This window comes from Dryas octopetala, chromosome 1 (assembly GCF_963921425.1).
Source record: "Dryas octopetala chromosome 1, drDryOcto1.1, whole genome shotgun sequence".
In the NCBI taxonomy this organism is placed as follows: domain Eukaryota; kingdom Viridiplantae; phylum Streptophyta; class Magnoliopsida; order Rosales; family Rosaceae; genus Dryas; species Dryas octopetala.
Window position 1 is genome coordinate 22,168,522 of NC_141366.1, and position 20,360 is coordinate 22,188,881.

At 33.6% G+C, this 20,360-nt stretch overlaps 2 protein-coding genes across 2 annotated transcripts; one reads left to right on the forward strand and one right to left on the reverse strand.

The window, feature by feature from the left end:
* Positions 1-1,843: 1,843 nt before the first annotated feature.
* LOC147299164 (aluminum-activated malate transporter 2-like) lies at positions 1,844-4,233 on the forward strand. Its single transcript, XM_086229682.1, has 6 exons — positions 1,844-2,132; positions 2,285-2,425; positions 2,559-2,831; positions 2,932-3,041; positions 3,174-3,317; positions 3,503-4,233. Exons 1-6 carry the CDS (start codon positions 1,844-1,846, stop codon positions 4,001-4,003), a joined length of 1,458 nt encoding a protein of 485 aa, XP_086085808.1. The 3' UTR covers positions 4,004-4,233.
* Positions 4,234-14,272: 10,039 nt separating this feature from the next.
* Positions 14,273-16,538, reverse strand: LOC147299165 (aluminum-activated malate transporter 2-like). The gene is made up of 6 exons (XM_086256593.1): positions 16,253-16,538; positions 15,964-16,104; positions 15,536-15,808; positions 15,237-15,352; positions 14,993-15,136; positions 14,273-14,683 (listed from the first exon to the last, which is right to left on the reverse strand). The coding sequence occupies exons 1-6, from the start codon at positions 16,536-16,538 to the stop codon at positions 14,273-14,275; spliced, it is 1,371 nt and encodes a 456-aa protein (XP_086112719.1).
* Between the last annotated feature and the right edge of the window lie 3,822 nt (positions 16,539-20,360).

Below are 20,360 nucleotides of genomic sequence, written 5' to 3' on the forward strand. Positions count from 1 at the left end.
TGTAACAAATCTAACATGTAAGAGTATTATTAGATGGTATATTTATATTAGTAGGGTAGAATATTAATAACATTCACCCATATATTATAACACGTTGGATTGGTTACACCACGTGGTGGTGTATCGGATACTCATAATAATTTCTCTAAAAACAAGGTACTTTACCTAGCATGCCAAAATAAGAAAGAAACTTAACCCACAATTCACCCAACCCAAAACTTACCTCCCAAGACAAAATTAGTATTAAAAGATTGTAAGAAACTGCACATGCAACTCAAAAATTAGCTCAAAATAGCTTAAAAATTGTGGATGCAACTCCAAATTAACTTAAATTACAAATGCATATGCATCTCAAAAGACTGCAAATGTTGCATGTATCTGCATTTGTCGACCACTTAGCAAAAATGCTGAGCGCTCAACATCTTTTTTATGCTGACGAACGCGCATATAATGTTCATTAGCTTAATACTTGAAAATAATTTACTAATAAAAATACTATATATAAATCAGTGAGAAGCTAAATTGAATAAAACACTACCACAAATTGATATAAAAATAAAATTGCACAGGTGCAATGAGAGGCTAGCAGCAATCCAAGATCTGAAAACTACATCTATGATCTATGCCTAGATAGAGAAAATCAAATCTTTCTTACCTACAAAAAGAACAGGTGTACAGAAGCAAACCCGCACAAGAATCAGCCACATAAATTTGTTTATGGCGTTGGGATACAGATAAGCTTATAAATATATATATACATAATTATGGGTAACTGAGGTTGGCTTGGGTTTAGCATCACAGGAAGGAATAAAGTATTTTCTCTCTCCCTCTTTATATTTCGTACATTAGTTGAAAAAACGACACTTATTAGACCCCAGGTGTGCTTCTGCTGTGATTCACAAATCACAACCGAAAGGACAATCTCAAATGAAAGTAGGTAGAGGTACTGGTCGGTACTCTGTATACAGTGTAAAAAACACCACTCTGACAGGCCAGGCCATGTGTTTGGTACCGACTCCTCCATACCACAGACACCACCACATCAAGACGTGTTTTCTTGGAAGACTATAAGCTACGTAAATAAAGTTACACGTAAATCTTTAAATATATATTACACAGTTAAAATTGAAATAAATATTAACAGAACAAGGATAATTCAAATTCCTTCAAACTCCCTAGCTACACTACGATCTTTTATTTTTTTAAGGTGTTTGTAATTTTAATTGTGTTGATTTTACTTTTGTAATTATATCAAACACAGTGATGAAATTAAGTTATGCCTTTGAATTTTAACTACATAGGCAAAAATTGAAACTATAAGCACCGAAACCAAAATTCAGGGACCAACAACCTAATTTGGCCTATTTTTAGCATGTATCTTGCATTTTTTTTTTTTTTTTTTCAAAATAGCATGATTTTGTGATTTAAGGATAAATGTTTAGTTTTTACAAAGGTTAAGCATTTAAGATTTATATTAAAAAAATTAAATAAACTTTTAAAATAACATAATTTTAAATATAAACACCATATGAGTACAAACTACAAAGATCCAAACTGGCGAACTCCAACGAATATCCAACTTGCAAATATTTTGAATTTATAAAAAAGAGCAGAAATGTATACGCGTAAGTCTCTCCTTCAAAGCAACTTCTTCCTCCGTACTGTCTGATGAGAGTGACTGTATAAAAAGATCAACAGCTACTTCCAAGCCTCAACATCATCAGTCTAGCCATCCTCACACAGCTAGTCTCTTAATATATTCCCAGACTAGCTCGTACACAAAGTTGCACTAGTACATTGCCTGGGAATATTTCTTATTTCATTTTTATTATTTTTCACTAAAATGGTATCTGAAGTTCAGAAAAATAACAATGAAGGAGAGAACGGTGATCACCACCATGGCTATTTTGGGAAGAGACTGGTTGCTCTGAAGAACAAGGTAGTGGAATTTCCAAGGAAGATAAAGAAACTAGGAAAAGATGATCCCAGAAGAATCACTCACTCTCTAAAAGTAGGAATAGCAATGCTTTTGGTGTCATTGCTCTATTACTTTCAGCCTCTCTATAATGGTTTGGGTGAAACTACCATGTGGGCTGTCTTAACTGTTGTGGTTGTCTTCGAATTTTCTGTAGGTATGTTTTTAATTCAATTATGAGCACATTATGAAATGTTCATATAATATGAAATTTGGTTTTAAGTTCTTTGTGATTAGTGAAGTTTTAATCTTTGATTAGTACAGGTTTTAATTAATGTTTGATTTTGTTTGTCCATGTAAATGCTGCAGGAGCAACTCTTGGAAGAGGTTTGAACAGGATTTTGGCAACATTCCTAGCAGGTGCTCTAGGATTTGGTGTTCATCACCTGGCAAATCTTTCAGGAGATACAGGCCATCCAATACTCATTGCGATCTTTGTCTTTCTACTTGGTAATTACACACTTGAACAAAACCAATTTATTAATTACTTTGAAAAATCTACCTCTTATTTAATTTTGTTTCCTCAAAAGGAAAAGAAAAATACATTAATTTAATAGAACTATTCATACCATATTGAGTGCAGCTGCGTCAGTGACATTTATACGCTTCTTCCCTCGGATGAAGGCTCGATATGACTATGGACTGCTGATATTCATCTTGACATTCTGTCTGATATCAGTGTCTGGATACAGAGATGAGGAGATTCTAGAGATGGCCCACAAGAGGGTGTCCACAATCCTCATTGGTGCCTTTACAGCTGTCTCTGTGTGTGTTTTCATTTGCCCTGTTTGGGCTGGTGATGATCTCCACAATTTGGTTGCCAACAACATTGAAAAACTTGCCACCTTCTTGGAAGGTATATATATACTTTCATTTCATTTATTTAATTTTCATTGCTTCATTTAATTAATGTGACTGGAAAAACTCACAAGATGAACAAAAAAAAATATACATAGGTTTTGAGAGTGAATGCTTTAAAGGATCTAGCAAAGGAGCTGAGTCTAAAAGGGCACTTTTGCAAGGATATTATAGTGTTCTCAACTCCAAACAAACCGAAGAAAGTCTGGTGAGTTTCTTTTTACAACCTCACATTCAAACATAGTTAATTTAGAATTTGAAGAGAACTTGTTATGTTAACTAACTGTTTGGAAAAAAAAACATTACTCAGAATGCTGCACCTTCCATCATGTTTTTGCAGACTAATTTTGCAAGGTGGGAGCCTAGACATGGTCGGTTCCGGTTTCGTCATCCATGGAAACACTATTTGAAGATCGGAAGCCTAACCCGACAATGTGCCTACCGGATCGATACTCTTAATGGCTACCTCAACTCCGAAATCCAGGTATAATACCAATTTATTAAGCCAATATTCCACGGTTAATTATATTAATCCAATACCTTATGCAAGTAATTAAGCATCAATGTCAAGAATCAGTTAATTTTGTGCAAATAAATACAAGATAGAATAAAAAAGCATGTGTTCATTTGTTTGATGACTTCCATGTTTCATGTCTACTTTTCTTACAGACACCTTTAAATATCCAAAGCAACATAGTCCAAGAGCTATGCACGAAGATGAGCTCAGAGTCAGGCAAGGCATTGAAAGAACTAGCATCGTCCATGAAAACAATGACTCAACCATGCTCTGCCAGAACCCACATCACAAAATCAAGAGTTGCAGCTAATAACCTCAAGTCATTGCTCAAGACTGCAGGCTTGTGTGAAGACATTCACCTCCTGGACATCATACCAGCTCTGACCGTAGCTTCGCTACTAACCGACGTGGTTGATTATGCTGAGAAAATTGAGAAGTCCATACTCGAACTGGCCTCCCTTGCTCATGTAAAGTTCAAGAGAGTGGAACCAAAATCAATGGCGCAAGAGCAGAACAAATTGCAGAGTCATGGAACAGTGCATCCATGTCCTGAAGCCAATGGACCACATCATGTTATCACAATTAATAGTCAAGCGTCTCTACAGCTGCAAGAATCAGTTTCCTTTATAAGCAAACAAAGGGTTGAAAAATAGATGTGGTTTATGTCCCTAGTACTTCCTAGTGTTTGGAAAATTTTGTGTGGGTTATGGCTAATAGTGAGTTTATGTTTCGAAGGCATGTTTTCAAACTATTTTTGCCTCGCATGCAAAGAAAACTTATGCCTCTAGGATACAACAAATTAAGCCCAGAATTATGCTGTTAAGTTGTAGTTGGTGTGCATTTTGCACTCATGAACATCAACCCAAACACAGGGCCTCTTTTATAAGAGAAAAATGACTCAAGAGACTCACCTAGCGACTCTAGCAAGAATTAAAGAGCTTTGCCCTTGCCCCATTTGATGGTTGGCCTAATAAAATATTCTATCATGACTGCAGGCATTGGATGCCTTTACTTTCTTAACCGTTGGATCTGGCCTAATTAATCTATATTACCTGTATAAACCAACAGATACAGTTATACAGTTTCTGTTGTACGTATATAAACTGTTGTGCGAAAATTCACTGGCCTTTTTGGTGTAGAATTGACCCCATTAAAGATGATGATCAGTACCTTCCTCGATCCCTTGAGTGAGCCTGAGCATTGGATACTCATTGAGCACTAATCCAACTCTGATAATTAAACAAAAATGGAAAAGAAAAACAAATAAAAAAGTATTAGCCATCAGATTTTATGGCTAAAACATACTAAAAGGGATAAAAAAAAAAAAAAAAAAAAAAAAAAAAAAAAGGTGGAAGTGATGTGTTATTGTGTTTACCTTCTCATCAACACAGCGAACTACTTGGACTAACCCCTTGTTTTCCATATAAGCAGAACTACTTGTTTTCCACCCTAGCTAGCTAGCTCCTGAGAAGGATTTGGTTTTTCCAATAAAATTGTGTACACTTGTGACAATTTTTTTTTTTTTGTTACAGAGGGAATGTAATCCTGGACCTAATCTAATCCTAACATTTACTTCACCCACCTTCACTACTTGGACTAACCCCAAGGGCTACATGTACAATTTTAATCCTTCATCAAACACACTTTTATTCTCTAGCTGTTTTTTTCTTTTTCTTAAAGTGGATCACAGTGAACAAACCTCATCAACTATTGGATTGACTGACTGATTGGAACAGAACTGCTTGATTACCAGTGGCCTTTGAGTTTAAACTCACAACAACGCAAACCGAACTCAGGAGTCAGGACTCACTTGAGTAAAATTAGACTCTCACTATAAGCATCGACGTATTTGTAGTCATAGACATAGGCGCTCAGTTTAATTCCAGTATCCATAACTAGGTGTAATTTAGGATCATATGAAACCAAATTTGAGTACTCCCAAATTCCAATTATTAGACTAAACAAACACATAAACTTTGCCGTCTGTTTTAAAGCCCAATCTTGCTACATATCCACCACTTGATCGAAGAAGAGTCGTTTGGATCACTTTCCAAGTATCAATCTTCAAACCCATGTACTATGTAATGGAACAACAGAACCCATGTACATGCACTATTTAATTTTCTCTCCCAAGGAGTTCATAAAATTGGATCAACTCTTATAAAGAACCCAAATATTATTCAACCATTGCATTATAGCTCTCTCTTCATATTAACTTCATACAGAAAAGATTAATATATATCACCAGCAGCTTAGTATGCAATTGTGACGGCAAAGTGCAAACTATTACTACACTAGACACCAACACTAACGTCTATATGCTGTTTCCAATTAAAGGCTTATTTCTCGGAGCCTTTACAATGGATTCAGGTTGAAGATCGAAGATGGTTCGATCAGTGGCAAGATCTGGCATGGAGAGACATTAGATGACCAGATGCAATTTGTTGAGGGTCTTTGATTGCGAAAGCTCGATAATCAGCTGCCAGCTGTTAAAGAGGCCAGAAATTTCCCTTTCAATTATTGGCCTCTATTTTTTTTTTTTTTTTTTTTGGGTAACACTGGAAGTGGAACTTGAGGAGGAGCTAGAAAGTAGTTCATGTTTTTCTAGTTTTCCAGGAGGAAATGTGAATATGAAATGGAGTGTAGGAGATGCAATTCCAAATGAGTTAGAAACTGGAATTGAGTTGTCATTGTGCATGAATGGGATGAATAGAATGCTCTATGTGTTCTTGGTAGTTGCCAGATAATGAGTTAGTTTCAAATGGATAGATTGGGCTAAGCTTAAGTAATTTGAAGATGGACCTTGCACATTTGAAATAATTGAAGAATTTGGGCCTCTACATATGTGGCTGGGCCGAGCTATAAGGGATAAATAGGCCCGAACTATAAGATATAAATAGGCCTAGGCTCTTCTCTTAGGTTTATAAAATTATAAGTGGCTATCATGTATCTATAAATGCTGGGAGTTCGACTAAGATTATAATAGTGGACAAAATCTTAGAATTATTACTAAAACTACTGGCGAAAGTACATTTTTGGTCCTACTACTTCAATGAATCTTTCACTTTTGTATATGTTCTTTTAATTTTGACAATTTTAATCTCGTACTTCAAATATGATAGGACTTACAATTATGTTTAAATTGTAACGAAAATATTACGTGGCATGGGTATTTTAGACGTCCTCCTCTAACATGATGACGTGGATCAATCACACATCAACACATGTCTTTTGTTTCTATTTTAATTTCTTAATTGTTTAATTTTTACTTTTTTTTTTTGTTTGAAAACATGAAAGAAAAAAAAAAACAAAAGAAAGAAAAAAAAAACAAAAAAAGAAAAATGTGGAATGCTCATACTGATCCCACCCTTAAGCCTATTGGAGGTTAGTGACTTTCGATTTGGAGGCCGGCAAGGTTGCCGAGCTCCCTTTTCTTCTGGTAGGGAATGTCACATGAGAACAAGAGAGAGAGAGAGAGAGAGAGAGAGAGAGAGAGAATAGGAGACATGTTGGCTGGCACTGTCGAATGAGAATGGCTTCCGATGGCAAGAGGCTAGGGCTGGAACTAGGAACCACAGTGGGGATATGATATTCTCTTTTCTTTTTAAATTGTGTCTTGTACTAGGTTAAACTTGTCATTTCATAAATTTAAAGAGTGGGGTATGAGGTGAGAAGAAATTGAGTGTGTAAATAGTAGTCCTTTTATTTTATATCTTATATTGGAAGAATGAGACTGAACTAACCAAAATTAAAAGATCGGGACGAAAGTAAAAGATTCGTTAAAGTATAGAGACCAAAAGTTTAGTTTGGCCTAAACTAAAACTTCTTAGTCAACATGCTATTGACCTGGCGTTATTTTTCTTGGAAAATCTTCGAAATTCGAATTTGCATCTTTTAGATTAAAAATGAAATCATGTTTTTTTAGGAGAGTCAATTTATCTACCTATATATCATCGGTCAAAATTTGTTTTTTTATTTACAAATTGAACTGTGACTATCATTTAATCACAACTTTTTAAGTGAGTCATAATCACATCTTATTTTTTTGGTGTTTTTCCAATGCTGTATTTTGATTTAGAGTTTAAGCTTTAATGTTTAGTTACTATAGGGCTTTAAGAGCATCACCATGGGATGAGGCAAATGATGGATCAAACTTTATTTGTAGTGCCATATTAGATTTTGGGCCTCCAATGGACGAGGCAAACTTATAGTCAAATTTGATCCGAGATAAAATCATAGTTTATTTAATCCAATGTCAAATATCGTTTTAGAAAAGCCAGCTATCTCACAGAAAAGTAACATGTTTTATTTAATAATTTTTAGAGTGCCAAATCCAAAGAAGAACCTTTGAAAAAGACACATGCATGAAAAAAAATTTAGGGCATGTGAGCTAGAGTGTTTAAGTTATAATTTTTATTTTCAAGCATTACAATACCATTTCGAAGAACTTAATAATGATCATAATTTTTTAATGAAACATTTTCGTATTTTAAATGATAACACCAAGATTTATTTGCCCATCAGATTAAGCAGTCAATTATAATACCAAAAGAGGCTAATGAGCCTAAGGTTAGCAATAATAGTTTAACTTAGCAGGTTTCTGAGGCTACTCAGACAGCTAGTGAGGAAACTCAAGAGCAAGTGCTAGAAAAAGCTAATGAATCATCTGCAAATTCATCTTCAACAACAAATATAGTGGAAGACATTAGACCTCCATCCCTACTTCAAAATCTGTATATATAGCAAAAGACTAGGCAATTCATTTTCCATCTTCAGCACGAAATCTTTGAAGCATTCTCAGCATCAAAAACAACTTTGCAGTTAGAACTACGAAAAACATTGTATCAGTCAATTTTGATCCTAAACCCTTCATGGACATTGTTACTGAAATATTACCACCATGTTTCCATGGTAGGCCAAAATTAAGTGACTGTAATCCCTACATGATCAACATTGCATTAGCTTGCATCAACATACAAAATTCAACCATGACATTTCAGTTATGAGCATAACGGGAAGCAAGAAGTCGTTGAAGTTACTCCTACGTACGCTATTAATTAATTTTGGTTATCTTAGTCAGTTATATATTACCAGCAGTCATCACCTCCAAGAGTTTTCTCCTAAGTTTCAATATTTGGCAGAAATACATTTTGAGAAGTGGCATGATCTATGCATTGACTTTCTCACTTCTGTAGCAGCATATAGGTGGACACTTATGATAGAGCATATTTAGAGGTTTGGAGGAGGACAATACTTGTCCAATTTGATAACTTCAATGATACCTGTCCCAAGCTCACACTTATAAGAGAAGAAGATAATATGAGCATTTAAGCAAAGAGAAGGTTCTCAACAGCCCCTATGGGGCTATGGGTCTACACTTAATATGAGCACAATTACACTAAACAGTTAGCAAAGAAGGTACAAGCAGAAGAAAACAATGAGCATTATTGGAATAATTTCACCAACGAAGAACTCATAATATCGAGAATACGATGGAAACATAGTCATCTTGAGCAATATTAGAAGGAATCTCAAGTCATCTTCACCTTTAGCAATAAAAGAGCACTAGCTACTCACGTGTCGACAAAGCAAAAAACTTACTATTCGGTGACAAGATTGTAGCTGGGACCCAACTTCAATAACATTACAAAGAGCTCTTGGTCATTTGATAAGAAGACATGCCCAATACAGTCATTTCACAGAAATACTAGTCCTTCTAATTAAAATACATGTATAAACGTCCTTCTAGTTAATTTATCTTAAAATAAACCACTTGGTGCAATTTCTTGTTTCAGTGGACGAAATCTTTTTTTGGCCATCAGTAGACGAAATCTTAACTTAAGTTAAGGAACTATTAATTTAATCGAACATTCCATTGAACAATTAATTTAATCGAACATTCCATTGGACTAGAAATTTAAGTTAATAATAACGATTGTGATCACGTGGAGCATATGTTATTCATTGAACTTATGTCGTGTCCCTTAGTTTTATCTCAAATTTAAGAAATATAAGTGGAGCATTCGATCATCACCAGTTGTAGTTATTAGTGTAAGAGATCGCATATATACTAGTCAATGTAGTTGGTCAAAACAAGCTTCACGTGATATGATGCTTGTGCTAACTTGATGACTCAGCATTCTGTTAGGAATTAGTTCTGTTAGTCGTTGAAGGCGTTAAGCTTAGTTTCTAGAACTAGCATATAAGCTGTGTAAGCCTACTCATTCAGATCCAATATACCATAACAGTTTTCTTTCGTTTTCTCTGTTCTCTTTCTTCTCTGCAATATCTTCTTCTTCATTTTCTCAACTGCCATGGCTTTACTATCAGTTAATAGTGTCACATAAAAAAGGTGAAATTACGTTACCCTGCTTTTTATTGTATTAGCTTAAAAGAAGAAAATGATTGCCAATTATAAAAATAGTCCTTTGATCCCTTCAAGTGTGAGATCTCACATTTAGGCTTATTTGTGTGATCTCTTATAGGGTCTACTCCACATTGTATTTTGATAATTAGAACCGTCTATTTTTTTTTGTCTCTATTAAAAGATCATGCTTGCAAAAAATTTGGTTAATCGAAAACCATTTAATCGTTGATTAAAGGATCACTATTTCAAGTGTTTTTCTAAAATATTTTGTTCGTCTATTTATTTGATCAAAATTTGATAACTTAATGATTTTCGATTTGCTTAAATTTTTGGAAGGATGATTTTTTAATATAGACTTAAAAAATAAACGTTTCGGATCGTTGAAATACTATACGATTCGATTTGAATATTAGACGCCTTGCGTTGAGGTATGGCTTATGAGACACACTCCGCATTATAATTTGATGATTGATGATGTCTATTTTTTAAGTCTTTATACAAGGATCATCCTTGTAAATGATAGGTATATCCCAACACAAGGGTCTTGTAGATATTGATAGAATTAGAGCATTTAACCTAAAACTAATTGGCAATGGGTGAAGTGGCTCAAGACTTATAAGTACATACTAATTTTCCGATGTGAAACATTGCTCCACATTACTCTCAACATATATATATATATATGTGTGTTTGTGTGTGTGTGTTCTTTAGAGTCTCGATCAGCCTCCTTCAAATCGAGAAACTCTTAAAGCTGTATTGAGAAACTTATAAGAGAGTTTTCTCCTTAGAGTTAAAATAGATGAAACTATTTAGAGAGATCGAGAACTTTTTAGAGAGAATTGTAAGTCTTAGTTGTATTACGATTCTTTATTCAGAAGGGTTGAGCGGAGTAAGAGATTACATAAGATTGTGATTGAAGAACTTATTTGTCTTTTGTTTGTAATCTTCATCTTTCCACATTAGTGGCCATCATCAGCCGTGGACATAGCCCAATTTTAGGTGACCATGCAAATTGCTTATGTTGCTTTTCTGCATCTATTTCCTGATTAAGTGTGTGCACGATTAAGGGCTTCAAATAGACAAAAATCCCGAAGTACGTATAACAGCATGTGCATGGTACTTTGTCACATTGTCCACTTAAATGATGAAAGTATACTTCTTTTCTCGAATTACAAATTTAGACATCTAAAGGGATAAACTTGCTGAAGTTAAAACTATGAGCACTAATAGAAATTAGACAAAATTACATGACCAATTTTTTAATTTAGTCAAAAGTGATCTATCTTGAATAGGTACCTTTTTACTATTTAAGTCAAATAGGAAGTAGCTAGGCTTTGTGAACTGCATCAGATAGAAGTAACTTAAAATGGACATGCATCAACACGAGAGAGAGAGAGAGAGAGAGAGAGAGAGAGAGAGAGAGAGAGAGAGAGAGAGAGAGAGAGAGAGAGAGAGAGAGAGAGAGAGAGAGAGAGATAGAGAGAGAGAGAGAGAGAGAGAGAGAGAGAGAGAGAGATTACAAAATTAAATGTGAAGTTTTTGCCCATATATAAAGCTGTTGAAAATTCAAATAATAGACCATGATATAATAATACAGAACAACAGATATGGACGGTTAGAAGATAGCAAAAAGGTAATAACCAAGTATTGTGAATGTGTGACATCAATAGTAATTTTACAAAAGTCAGATGATGAGAAACTATCAATACTCTTGACATGGCATAGCCATTTTCTTAATTTTTCTTTAGAGCTAGGTGGGATGAATGAAGATGTATGGTGTTTGCTTTGTGTTTAATGTGTATTATAAGTTGGATATTATATAAGAATTTCCACACAAGGACAAGAAGTCAAAACCTAAAAAGGTTGGATATGTAGGTGGAACATGTATGATAAGAGTAGTAGTGTCTTATAAGTGATAGATGCTCCCACAGATCCAATTAATCGACCTCTCCACCATTGCTATATCTCAATATATATGAACAAAATTAATATATAATTAAGCACTTTTCAATTAGCCTTCAGCAGAAGATCATACTAGTGGAAACCAACTCAAATCCCACCTTTTACTTTATATAACTTTATACATTATTGCTTTCGCTGTTCACCACTTCCTCATGTTCACTTTGTGTGGTTAGCGTACTCTGAGACTCTGATCGAAGCCACTTATAATATTCAAAGGGGAAACATCTCTGCAAGTAGGAAAGGCATGGGGACACCTCCTCTTCATTTACTTAAGTGCACCAGCTGCATCCATTCTTAATATTGTTTCTCTCTCACTATGGTACAAAAAGGAGTGCTTAATTAATTTGATACTTACCACAAACATCATGAACAATTTACTTTACACATTTATTAACTAAGCAATACAATTATTTCTCACATTTCTTGACAACTATTTCTTACATAGGTGGAACTCACTTAAGACTCATTTATTAATTTGGTCTATTATGAATTTTAATACATACTAATTACTCTAATATTAAAACTCTTTATTCTTAAACTATAAAATAATGTTTTAGATATAAATACAAGATCTGCACAAAAGAAATTAGCAGATGAACCTATACTTAATCTTTGAGGGTTGTTCATGGGGTCATTATACTTCATTAGAAAGTTAATAATAAATTATGCATGTCAATATGTGTAATTAAAAAATATCTGCAAGTCACAGCAGTATAAAAGCTAGCAAAACACTACTAAAAAAAGGTATGTACAAATGTGAGAGTTCACATTATTTGCACTTAATTTCAAAGTTATTTCTAATACGTACGTACCGTTCAGAGTTTCTCTTTAATTCTGTGGGTTGGTAAATTGCATATCTTTCGTATTTAATTGGCAGATTAAACCAAGTTAGAAACCTTTTATCAGCCCACTTAAAATTCTTCCACTTATCTATTACCTGATGAAAACAAAAGAAGTCCTACTTATCTTTGACAGTGATTAAATATAAAAAGAATTAATGTATAGGACAGATTGCCCCATGAAGGTATATATTAGAACATGCATGTGCTCTACTCATTGTTTGATCTGCTAATGCAGTGAAGAATAAGCAGGGAATATCTTGTCTAATGAGGAATTAGTGTCAATTAATTTATGATGAGTGCTGCATAAATCTTGGTTTAATTAGTAAACTAATGATATTTGTGTGGGCAGGGTGACATTTGGAAAAGTTATAATTTAAATTATGCATGGTTAGTTTTGGACGGCTAGAATTCTTTCACATGCAGCTGTTATTATTCTCTCTATGTTGACAAATTGTTCAATACAACCTTTTGGTAACCTTGCCTTCTGTGTTTAATTCCATCATTTTTCCTGCTTGAAATTTTACCAAACAACTGAAGCAAGGGATCTTTTTTGTCTAGCTATTAACTTCTATATATATGGATTAAATACTTAAACTAGAGACATATAGAATATTAGAAATATTTAAGCACAAATCAGTTAGTATGTAACTTAATTAATATGACATTAATTTTCGTTCATTTTTCAGGTTTTATTTAATGATATCTTCACTAGAAATCAGTCAAATCAAATCAGAATTGCTAATATAACCTCTTGAAATTCAAAAGCATTCGGAAAATCCAAATTTTTTTACCATTTGGTGGAATAAGTTAAATAAAAAATTAAGTTGAATCCAATTTATTCGCATGTGCGTGCTTAATTGGAGGCCAAAAACACGCTACCAAGTGCTTGGCAAGCCGAGCTTGGTAGGCTTGCTGAGATGCGTCTACAAATTTTTTTGTTGCAAATGCATCTTTTTATGTTGTAAATACACTTTAAATTTTTAGGTTGCAGATAATATGTTTTAGGTTGTACATGCAAGTTTTAAGTTGCAGATACATACATATCAGATGCAGCTGCAGTTGTCAAGTACTTGGCAAGAATATATCGCTGAGCGCTGGGTAGGAATTTTGGGTTTCTACGGCGGATGGACTGTGTGTTATCTTTCTTTCTCATTTTGGGCTTCTACTTAATACACTTTTATAATAAGTGTATATTTAATAGTTTTATACCCTAAAAGTATAAACTTGTTGTCCATCCATATTATAACACGTAGATTTGTAACACTACGTATTAGTGTTACGGTCACACCAAAATAATTATGTTGTTTTGTCTCTACTAGGCCAAGACTATTTACACTTTAATTATCTGTGTCAGCATCCCATTTATAGCCCGGACCCCAAATTTAAGCTGAATTCATTCATGCATGCAAAGGGTTATTCTCATTTATTATGATCAGTGGCTGGTGTTTTCAAGCTTTTTGCCATTGTGTTTTCAATCCATAAATTAATCGCTCAAAGTTCCACTTATGCATGTGTATTAATCATATCTTCCACAAAAAAGGGAATTCGAATCTGAACAGGTATGGTATCACACAATGAAGAAAACAGATCAAAATAAACCACACCAGTTGATATAGAAACGGATATATAAAAAACTTGTTCAGGATGAACCTTAATTTAAATTTCAAATTATGGTAAAGTCTAGCTTCCTATACATCAGTTTTGGGTATTATGTCATTGCCATATATATGTTAGTACCTAGTAACACATTTTTACACTTCCATTACTTGTTGACCAGTTTTCGCACTAACTGGGGGTGACGTCTCTGTTACGGTAACAACAACATGGGGACAAGTGGCTTCAACAGTCTTAAAATTTGCAAGAGAGGCAAGTTCATTGACTGCTTCAACAATTTTCTCAGTGCAGTTGACAACATCAAGCAGCAGTGAACCCACTGTTGCTGCTGGCACTACTTGTAAGAGGTCAGTGTCTTCCCACCACCCAGATTTGAGCAAGGCTCTGAGGGACTTGGCTGCAGCCTTTGCACTAGCAATGTGGGGGTCAGCAGAGGAAGACTTAGTCATTGCCTTGAAAGATGATGCTACTTCCTTCAGGGCCTTGCCAGATTCCGAGCTCAATTTCGTGCACAATTCTTGAATTTTGTTTCGAATTTCTGGTGAGACCTGAAACAGAACAAGTACAACATACCATGGTCAGTCAGTTCATTAAGCATGTAGCTAATTAATTATATTAATTATGGTCCAGTGCATACCATTATTTTTTTTATTTTTTTATATTACTTTTCCCATACATGCATGATGCATATACGTTGCCAATTTGTGTAAGCACTGTGTATATGCAGTTCTATTAATTATATTAACTTTAAGTTTTCTAATAGTTTAATATGTGCAGGTGCTAAATTAGTTTGAGAGATTGTATTTGGACAATTATATATAAATGTAGTTAGATATGAATTGTGTTTTAATATATACTTGGATGTCAGCAATGAGGCGGCTATGAAGTGCTTCAACCCGGTAGGCACATTGTCGAGTTAAGGTTGCAACTTTAAGGTATTGCTGCCATGGATGACGAAATCTGAACCGACCATGACCAGGTTCCCATCTTGCAAAATTAGCCTGCAGGCATTCACAATTAATAACTAGAATTAGGCACACATTCGATCAGTAAATATTAATAATAATGGTAATGTAGAGAAAGAGAGAGCATTATACCCACCAAGGTGTCTTCAGTGCTTTTAGAATTGAGAACACTCATGTATGCTTGCAGAAATGCCTTGTCATCTTTATTAGACTCTGCATCCTCTTTTGTTTTGAAGTATTCACCTCCAAATCCTACAAGTTTTTCGATTTTATCACATGTTTAGTTTCATTCCAAGAAAAGGAAAAAGACAATTTGTGTATTTATAGAGCACACAGTATGTTATTCTGTTAGACTATCAAGCAAACAAACATATTGATCGACAAGAGTGCATTTCCCTTTATGCACTATACTATTTTTTATGGTGATATATATACCTTCCAAGAAATTTCCTAGCTTTTCCATGTTGGCAGCTATGAGGTTGTGAAGATCTTGACCAGCCCATACAGGGCAAACCAATATGGATATGATGACACAGGCAGAGCAGCCAATGGAAATGGTTGATAGCCTTTTGTGGGCTAACTCAAATATTTCATCATCCCGAAAACCCGATACAGATATCAAAGAGAATGTCAATATGAAGATCAACAACCCGTAGTCATATCGTGCCTTGACTTTGGGAAAAAACCGTATAAATGTCGATGTCGCAGCTGCAAAAGACAATATATGATTTTAGTTTAACAGTGATTTGACTGAGCACGTGAAGAAATAATCTCTTTTTTAACTGTTGTATACAATAAATCTCTCACAATAAATGATTATATAATTAGCACATAAGCAATTTTAAGTGGTTGAAAGAGTATACATTGTAGGAAGACAAAGAGCCCAAGTAGTATGGGCTCGCCTATGCGTCCAGATAGGCTAGCTAGGTGATGAGCTCCAACACCAAGAGCACCAGCTAGAAGTGTTGCTAATACTCTATTTAAGCCTTTCCCAAGAGTGGCTCCTGCCATATAATAGCTATATTAACAAAACTAGCTTTGTTTGATTCATTAAATAATGAACAAATAAATTGTCAAATAATATAATGTACTTAATTAATTGTGGATTATGATGATGAACATATATATATATATATATACATATATACATACCTACGCTGAATTCAAAGACCACAACAACAGTCACGACAGCCCACATTGCAGAGACACCGAAATTGTTGTAGAGTGGCTGGTAGTAGTAGAATAATGAGACCAAGCTGACTGCAAATCCCACTTTAAGAGAGTGAATAACTCTTCTTGGGTCATCTTGCCCAAGCTTTTTGGTCCTCTTTGCAATCTCAGAAACCTTGCTAGTAAACATTTTAGGCAAGGCTCTGAGCCTCTGAAACCCACTAGCCAATACACCTGTAGGTTTCTCATGACTTGCAGACTCCATCATCATCATCATGCCCAAATGATGTAACACTGACTCTGGCTTGCTTGCATGAACCAAGAGATGATGAGGGAGAGATAGAGAGAGATGGCCGGTTTTGGAGGGGCACAAGAGGCCTGTAATTTATAAGGGGAAAAAGAAGCTAATTAAGTTAGAGATTTAAAAAATAGGGTCAATTACACAATGCACCTCTCAAGTGTAGGTCGTTTTTCACTTTTATACCCTATCTTCAAAATGTTTCAATATAAAACTAAAAGTGTATAAAAATTGTAATGTTATCATTTTATTAACTTTTCTGTTAGTTTTGACTCTGTGGCATATGTGAGACTCATTTATCTTCACATGCAAGATAAAATATGCCATATGGACAAACAAAATAAACAAAAAATAAATTAGAAAAAGGCAACTAAACTATTATATATTAAAAAAAATTAAAAGATAACATTAAAACTAAATATAAAAAATTATCTCGTTTATCTCCACCTCTCCAATTCCCTCATCTCTTTCTTTTCCAGTTCCCTCATCTTCTCCTATGGTAGATCTGTTTAGTTTCCACTCCTTCCTTGTCACTGTGCATGCGAACTCACTTCTCACCCTCATCTCCTTCCGAGTTATGAGTTTTAATTTCTAACCTTGTAACTTTATAATTTTTAGTCTGCTAATTATTTATTAGGCTGTAAGTCAAGATTTCTTCTTACATTATTATGGTGGATCCTAGAATGGAAAAACTAGAATGTAATTTTTTTAATTTTTTTTTATCCACGTGGCATAATTTATTGCCCACATCAGTGCAAATGTATCTCACACATGCTATATGCAGTCAAAACTGACAGAAAAATTAACGGAAGGGTCACATTATAATTTTTATAAACTAAGTTCTATATTTAAATATTTTAAACATCAAGTACCAAAATGAAAAACGATATATACTTGAAGGATGTAAAGTGTAATTGACGATAAAAATTATTAATTGAATTCCATGAACACGTTTTAGCGGCCTTTTGTTTGTTTTTGTACGTACGGTGAAAGTACTACAGAAATTTCATATTCACTTAACTGGAAGTGGAACCATGGGTTGAAAATGCAAAGCGAAATACAAGTGCGTTGTAGGCTTGTAGCTCTGTATGGATGTTGTTACCCATTATTTTAAAAGTAAATTATTGTTTATCCATTAAAAAGAGTCACTTCAAGTTATACACTGTTTAGTTGTGGGCCTTGTGGCCCATACCTTTTATTTTAATATTTATTTTTAAACCCCAAGTTACCCGCGTTTACCAACATACCCTCATGAATGGTTTTACACTTTTACTATTGAGATGTATAACATCAGCTACAGAGCTCAGTCAAAAGCCAATGAATGCAGGATGGATATGGACCAATCCCTGCTTGTTTACGTGATGTCCACTTAGCAAATCAACAATTCTTTCCTCATATATATATATATTATCATGATTATTTTTATTATTAAATTTATTTTTATTTCTTCTAAATCTTAAGAAAATTGCACGTGAGATTTGTTAGTGTAGTTGTGAGATACTGAGATTTGCTAGTGAGACTTTGGGTGTAGTTGTGAGATTTGTTGCTAATATATTCGCCCATCTCTCTCGTGTTTCAGTAGAAAAATAGGCAAAATTCTTTTTTTTCTTTCCCAACACCTCTAACAACATTAATAATAATAAACAAATAAATTAAAGTGTAATTTTCATTACAATTTAGGATTTATGTGAGATTTACGAAAATTACTTAAAAGTTTAGATCATCATTTAGAACATAGAGACAAACACAAATTCTAAGAACATCTTCAATAGACTCTTCAAATAAAAAATTCTTCACTTTTTAAAGAGAGAGAGAACATTATTTTGGGCTCTAAGAGATTCTTCAAAATGAATCTTCAACTTAAAATCAAATTTCTCTTTCTTCAAATCTAGAACCCTCTCTTCTCTCTTCAAATATTAATGACATTAAATTTTCTTTATAATTCATATAAAATTTTCATTCTCTCTCCTATAATAATAAATTTTAAGTTGAATAAATTAAACTTTCTTTTCTTTTGTTTGAATAAATCAACTCCAACAAGCAGAATACAAATTACAACTAATAGAATAAAAAAATAATTAGTGCATAGAAAAAAAATACAAATAATTAAAGTTAGAACAGTCTTTTGGAGAATAAAAAATTCAAGTAGCAAATTTTACTTTTTAAATTATCATATAGGTCAGCAAATCGCAATTTAAAGAGTGAATTTGCTAAAGTCTGTTGGAGATGTTCTAAGCCGGCCCTAAAGGTATCCAAAAATTCAGAAAAAAATAAACCAATACAGTGTAACTCAGTTAGAGTTACACTTTGGTTTAGGGTTCATTATTTTATGGTCTTTAGAGTTTTATGAGAAATTTAGGGCCCGTTTGGTATCCTATTTATTTTTTTTTTCAAAAATTATTTTTTTTTAATGTGAGTTTTTAAAATTTGAAAACTTATTTGGTATGAAATTTGAAAACAATTTAAAAATTTTAAAAATGACGACAGTTAAGGAAGAAAGGACTGTAAAAAAAATTGAGAAAGAGGCCTGTTTTTGATTTTTTTTCTAAAAACTATTTTTGAAAATGGTTTACCAAATAGGCCCTTAGGGTTGGTTACTTTATTTGTATATTTATTTTAGTGTGTAAAGAATAAAGCATAACTTCTATGCTCTAAATGAAATTCAATAACAAATTAATAAAAAGACAAATCAACTGAAGTGCAATTTTCGCTGAGTTACACTTTTGTTCAGGGTTTATAAATCTGGATCTTTGAAATCAGGATTTTGAGAGAGAGAGAGAGAGAGAGAGAGAGAGAGAGAGAGAGAGAGAGAGAGAGAGAGACAATTTAGTGAGAAAGCATGAACTTACTGTCCTATGCTCCAGTGAACTACTACAAAAAAAGAAGCAGGACAAGAGAGATATACATTCTTTTTAAGGCTGAGGTAAGAATTGGAAGGTCCAGATTTCATAATTTTATGGTAAAAATTAGCTAATGTGTTTTTATTGACTTACACCGATATTTTAGGGTATCGATATATTCGTAAATTTGAGGACTGATATTTAAAAATTTTCTGATATTTTCAATATCGGTTTAGTGTTACGAAATCTATTTATTGTGGGAGGAGGTTGTAAGTTCAAATTGTAAGAACGACAATTGTTGATTCATAAAAAAACTTCAAAAATTAATTTCTTATCCTAATAAAATTCATATATAAATTTGGTTATTTAAGAAAATTAAGAATTTGATTTGGATTGTGGATATTAGCTCGTGTTGCATGAGTGATCGAGATTAGGTGAATAGTAGATAATAGGTTTTGAGTCCACTTGTGACACACAAAAGAAAGAAAAAAAAAAAAAAAAAAAAGACGTATTATTTTGGTACCAACAAAAGAAGATCATTCATTTATAAGAAAGAGCAACCTTAGCTAGTATAGTAGCACACTTCTCGACCATAGAAATTGAGAAAAGATCAGTGACAAGAACCTGTAAATTATAAGTTGTATGGATCCACAACATGTTTTGTGCAAAAACACATGGAAATTAAATGGAAGAGCCAGAATTTGTAACAGATATTTATAACTTCATGGCCAAAAAAAAAAAAAATTATAACTAGCTTCTCTTTCTTAATTTTCTTTTGTAGTCTTGTTTTGCTTAATTGTTCAACAAAACAGCCTCCAAAGGATTTGGAGATTTAATCTGCTTCTCATTGTTAATTACTCTGACATACGAATTAATGCTAATTTTTGGGAACTGATCGAGTTTATAGGAGCTAGACTAATTGGATTTCTCTATATAATGTTCGAATTAAAAA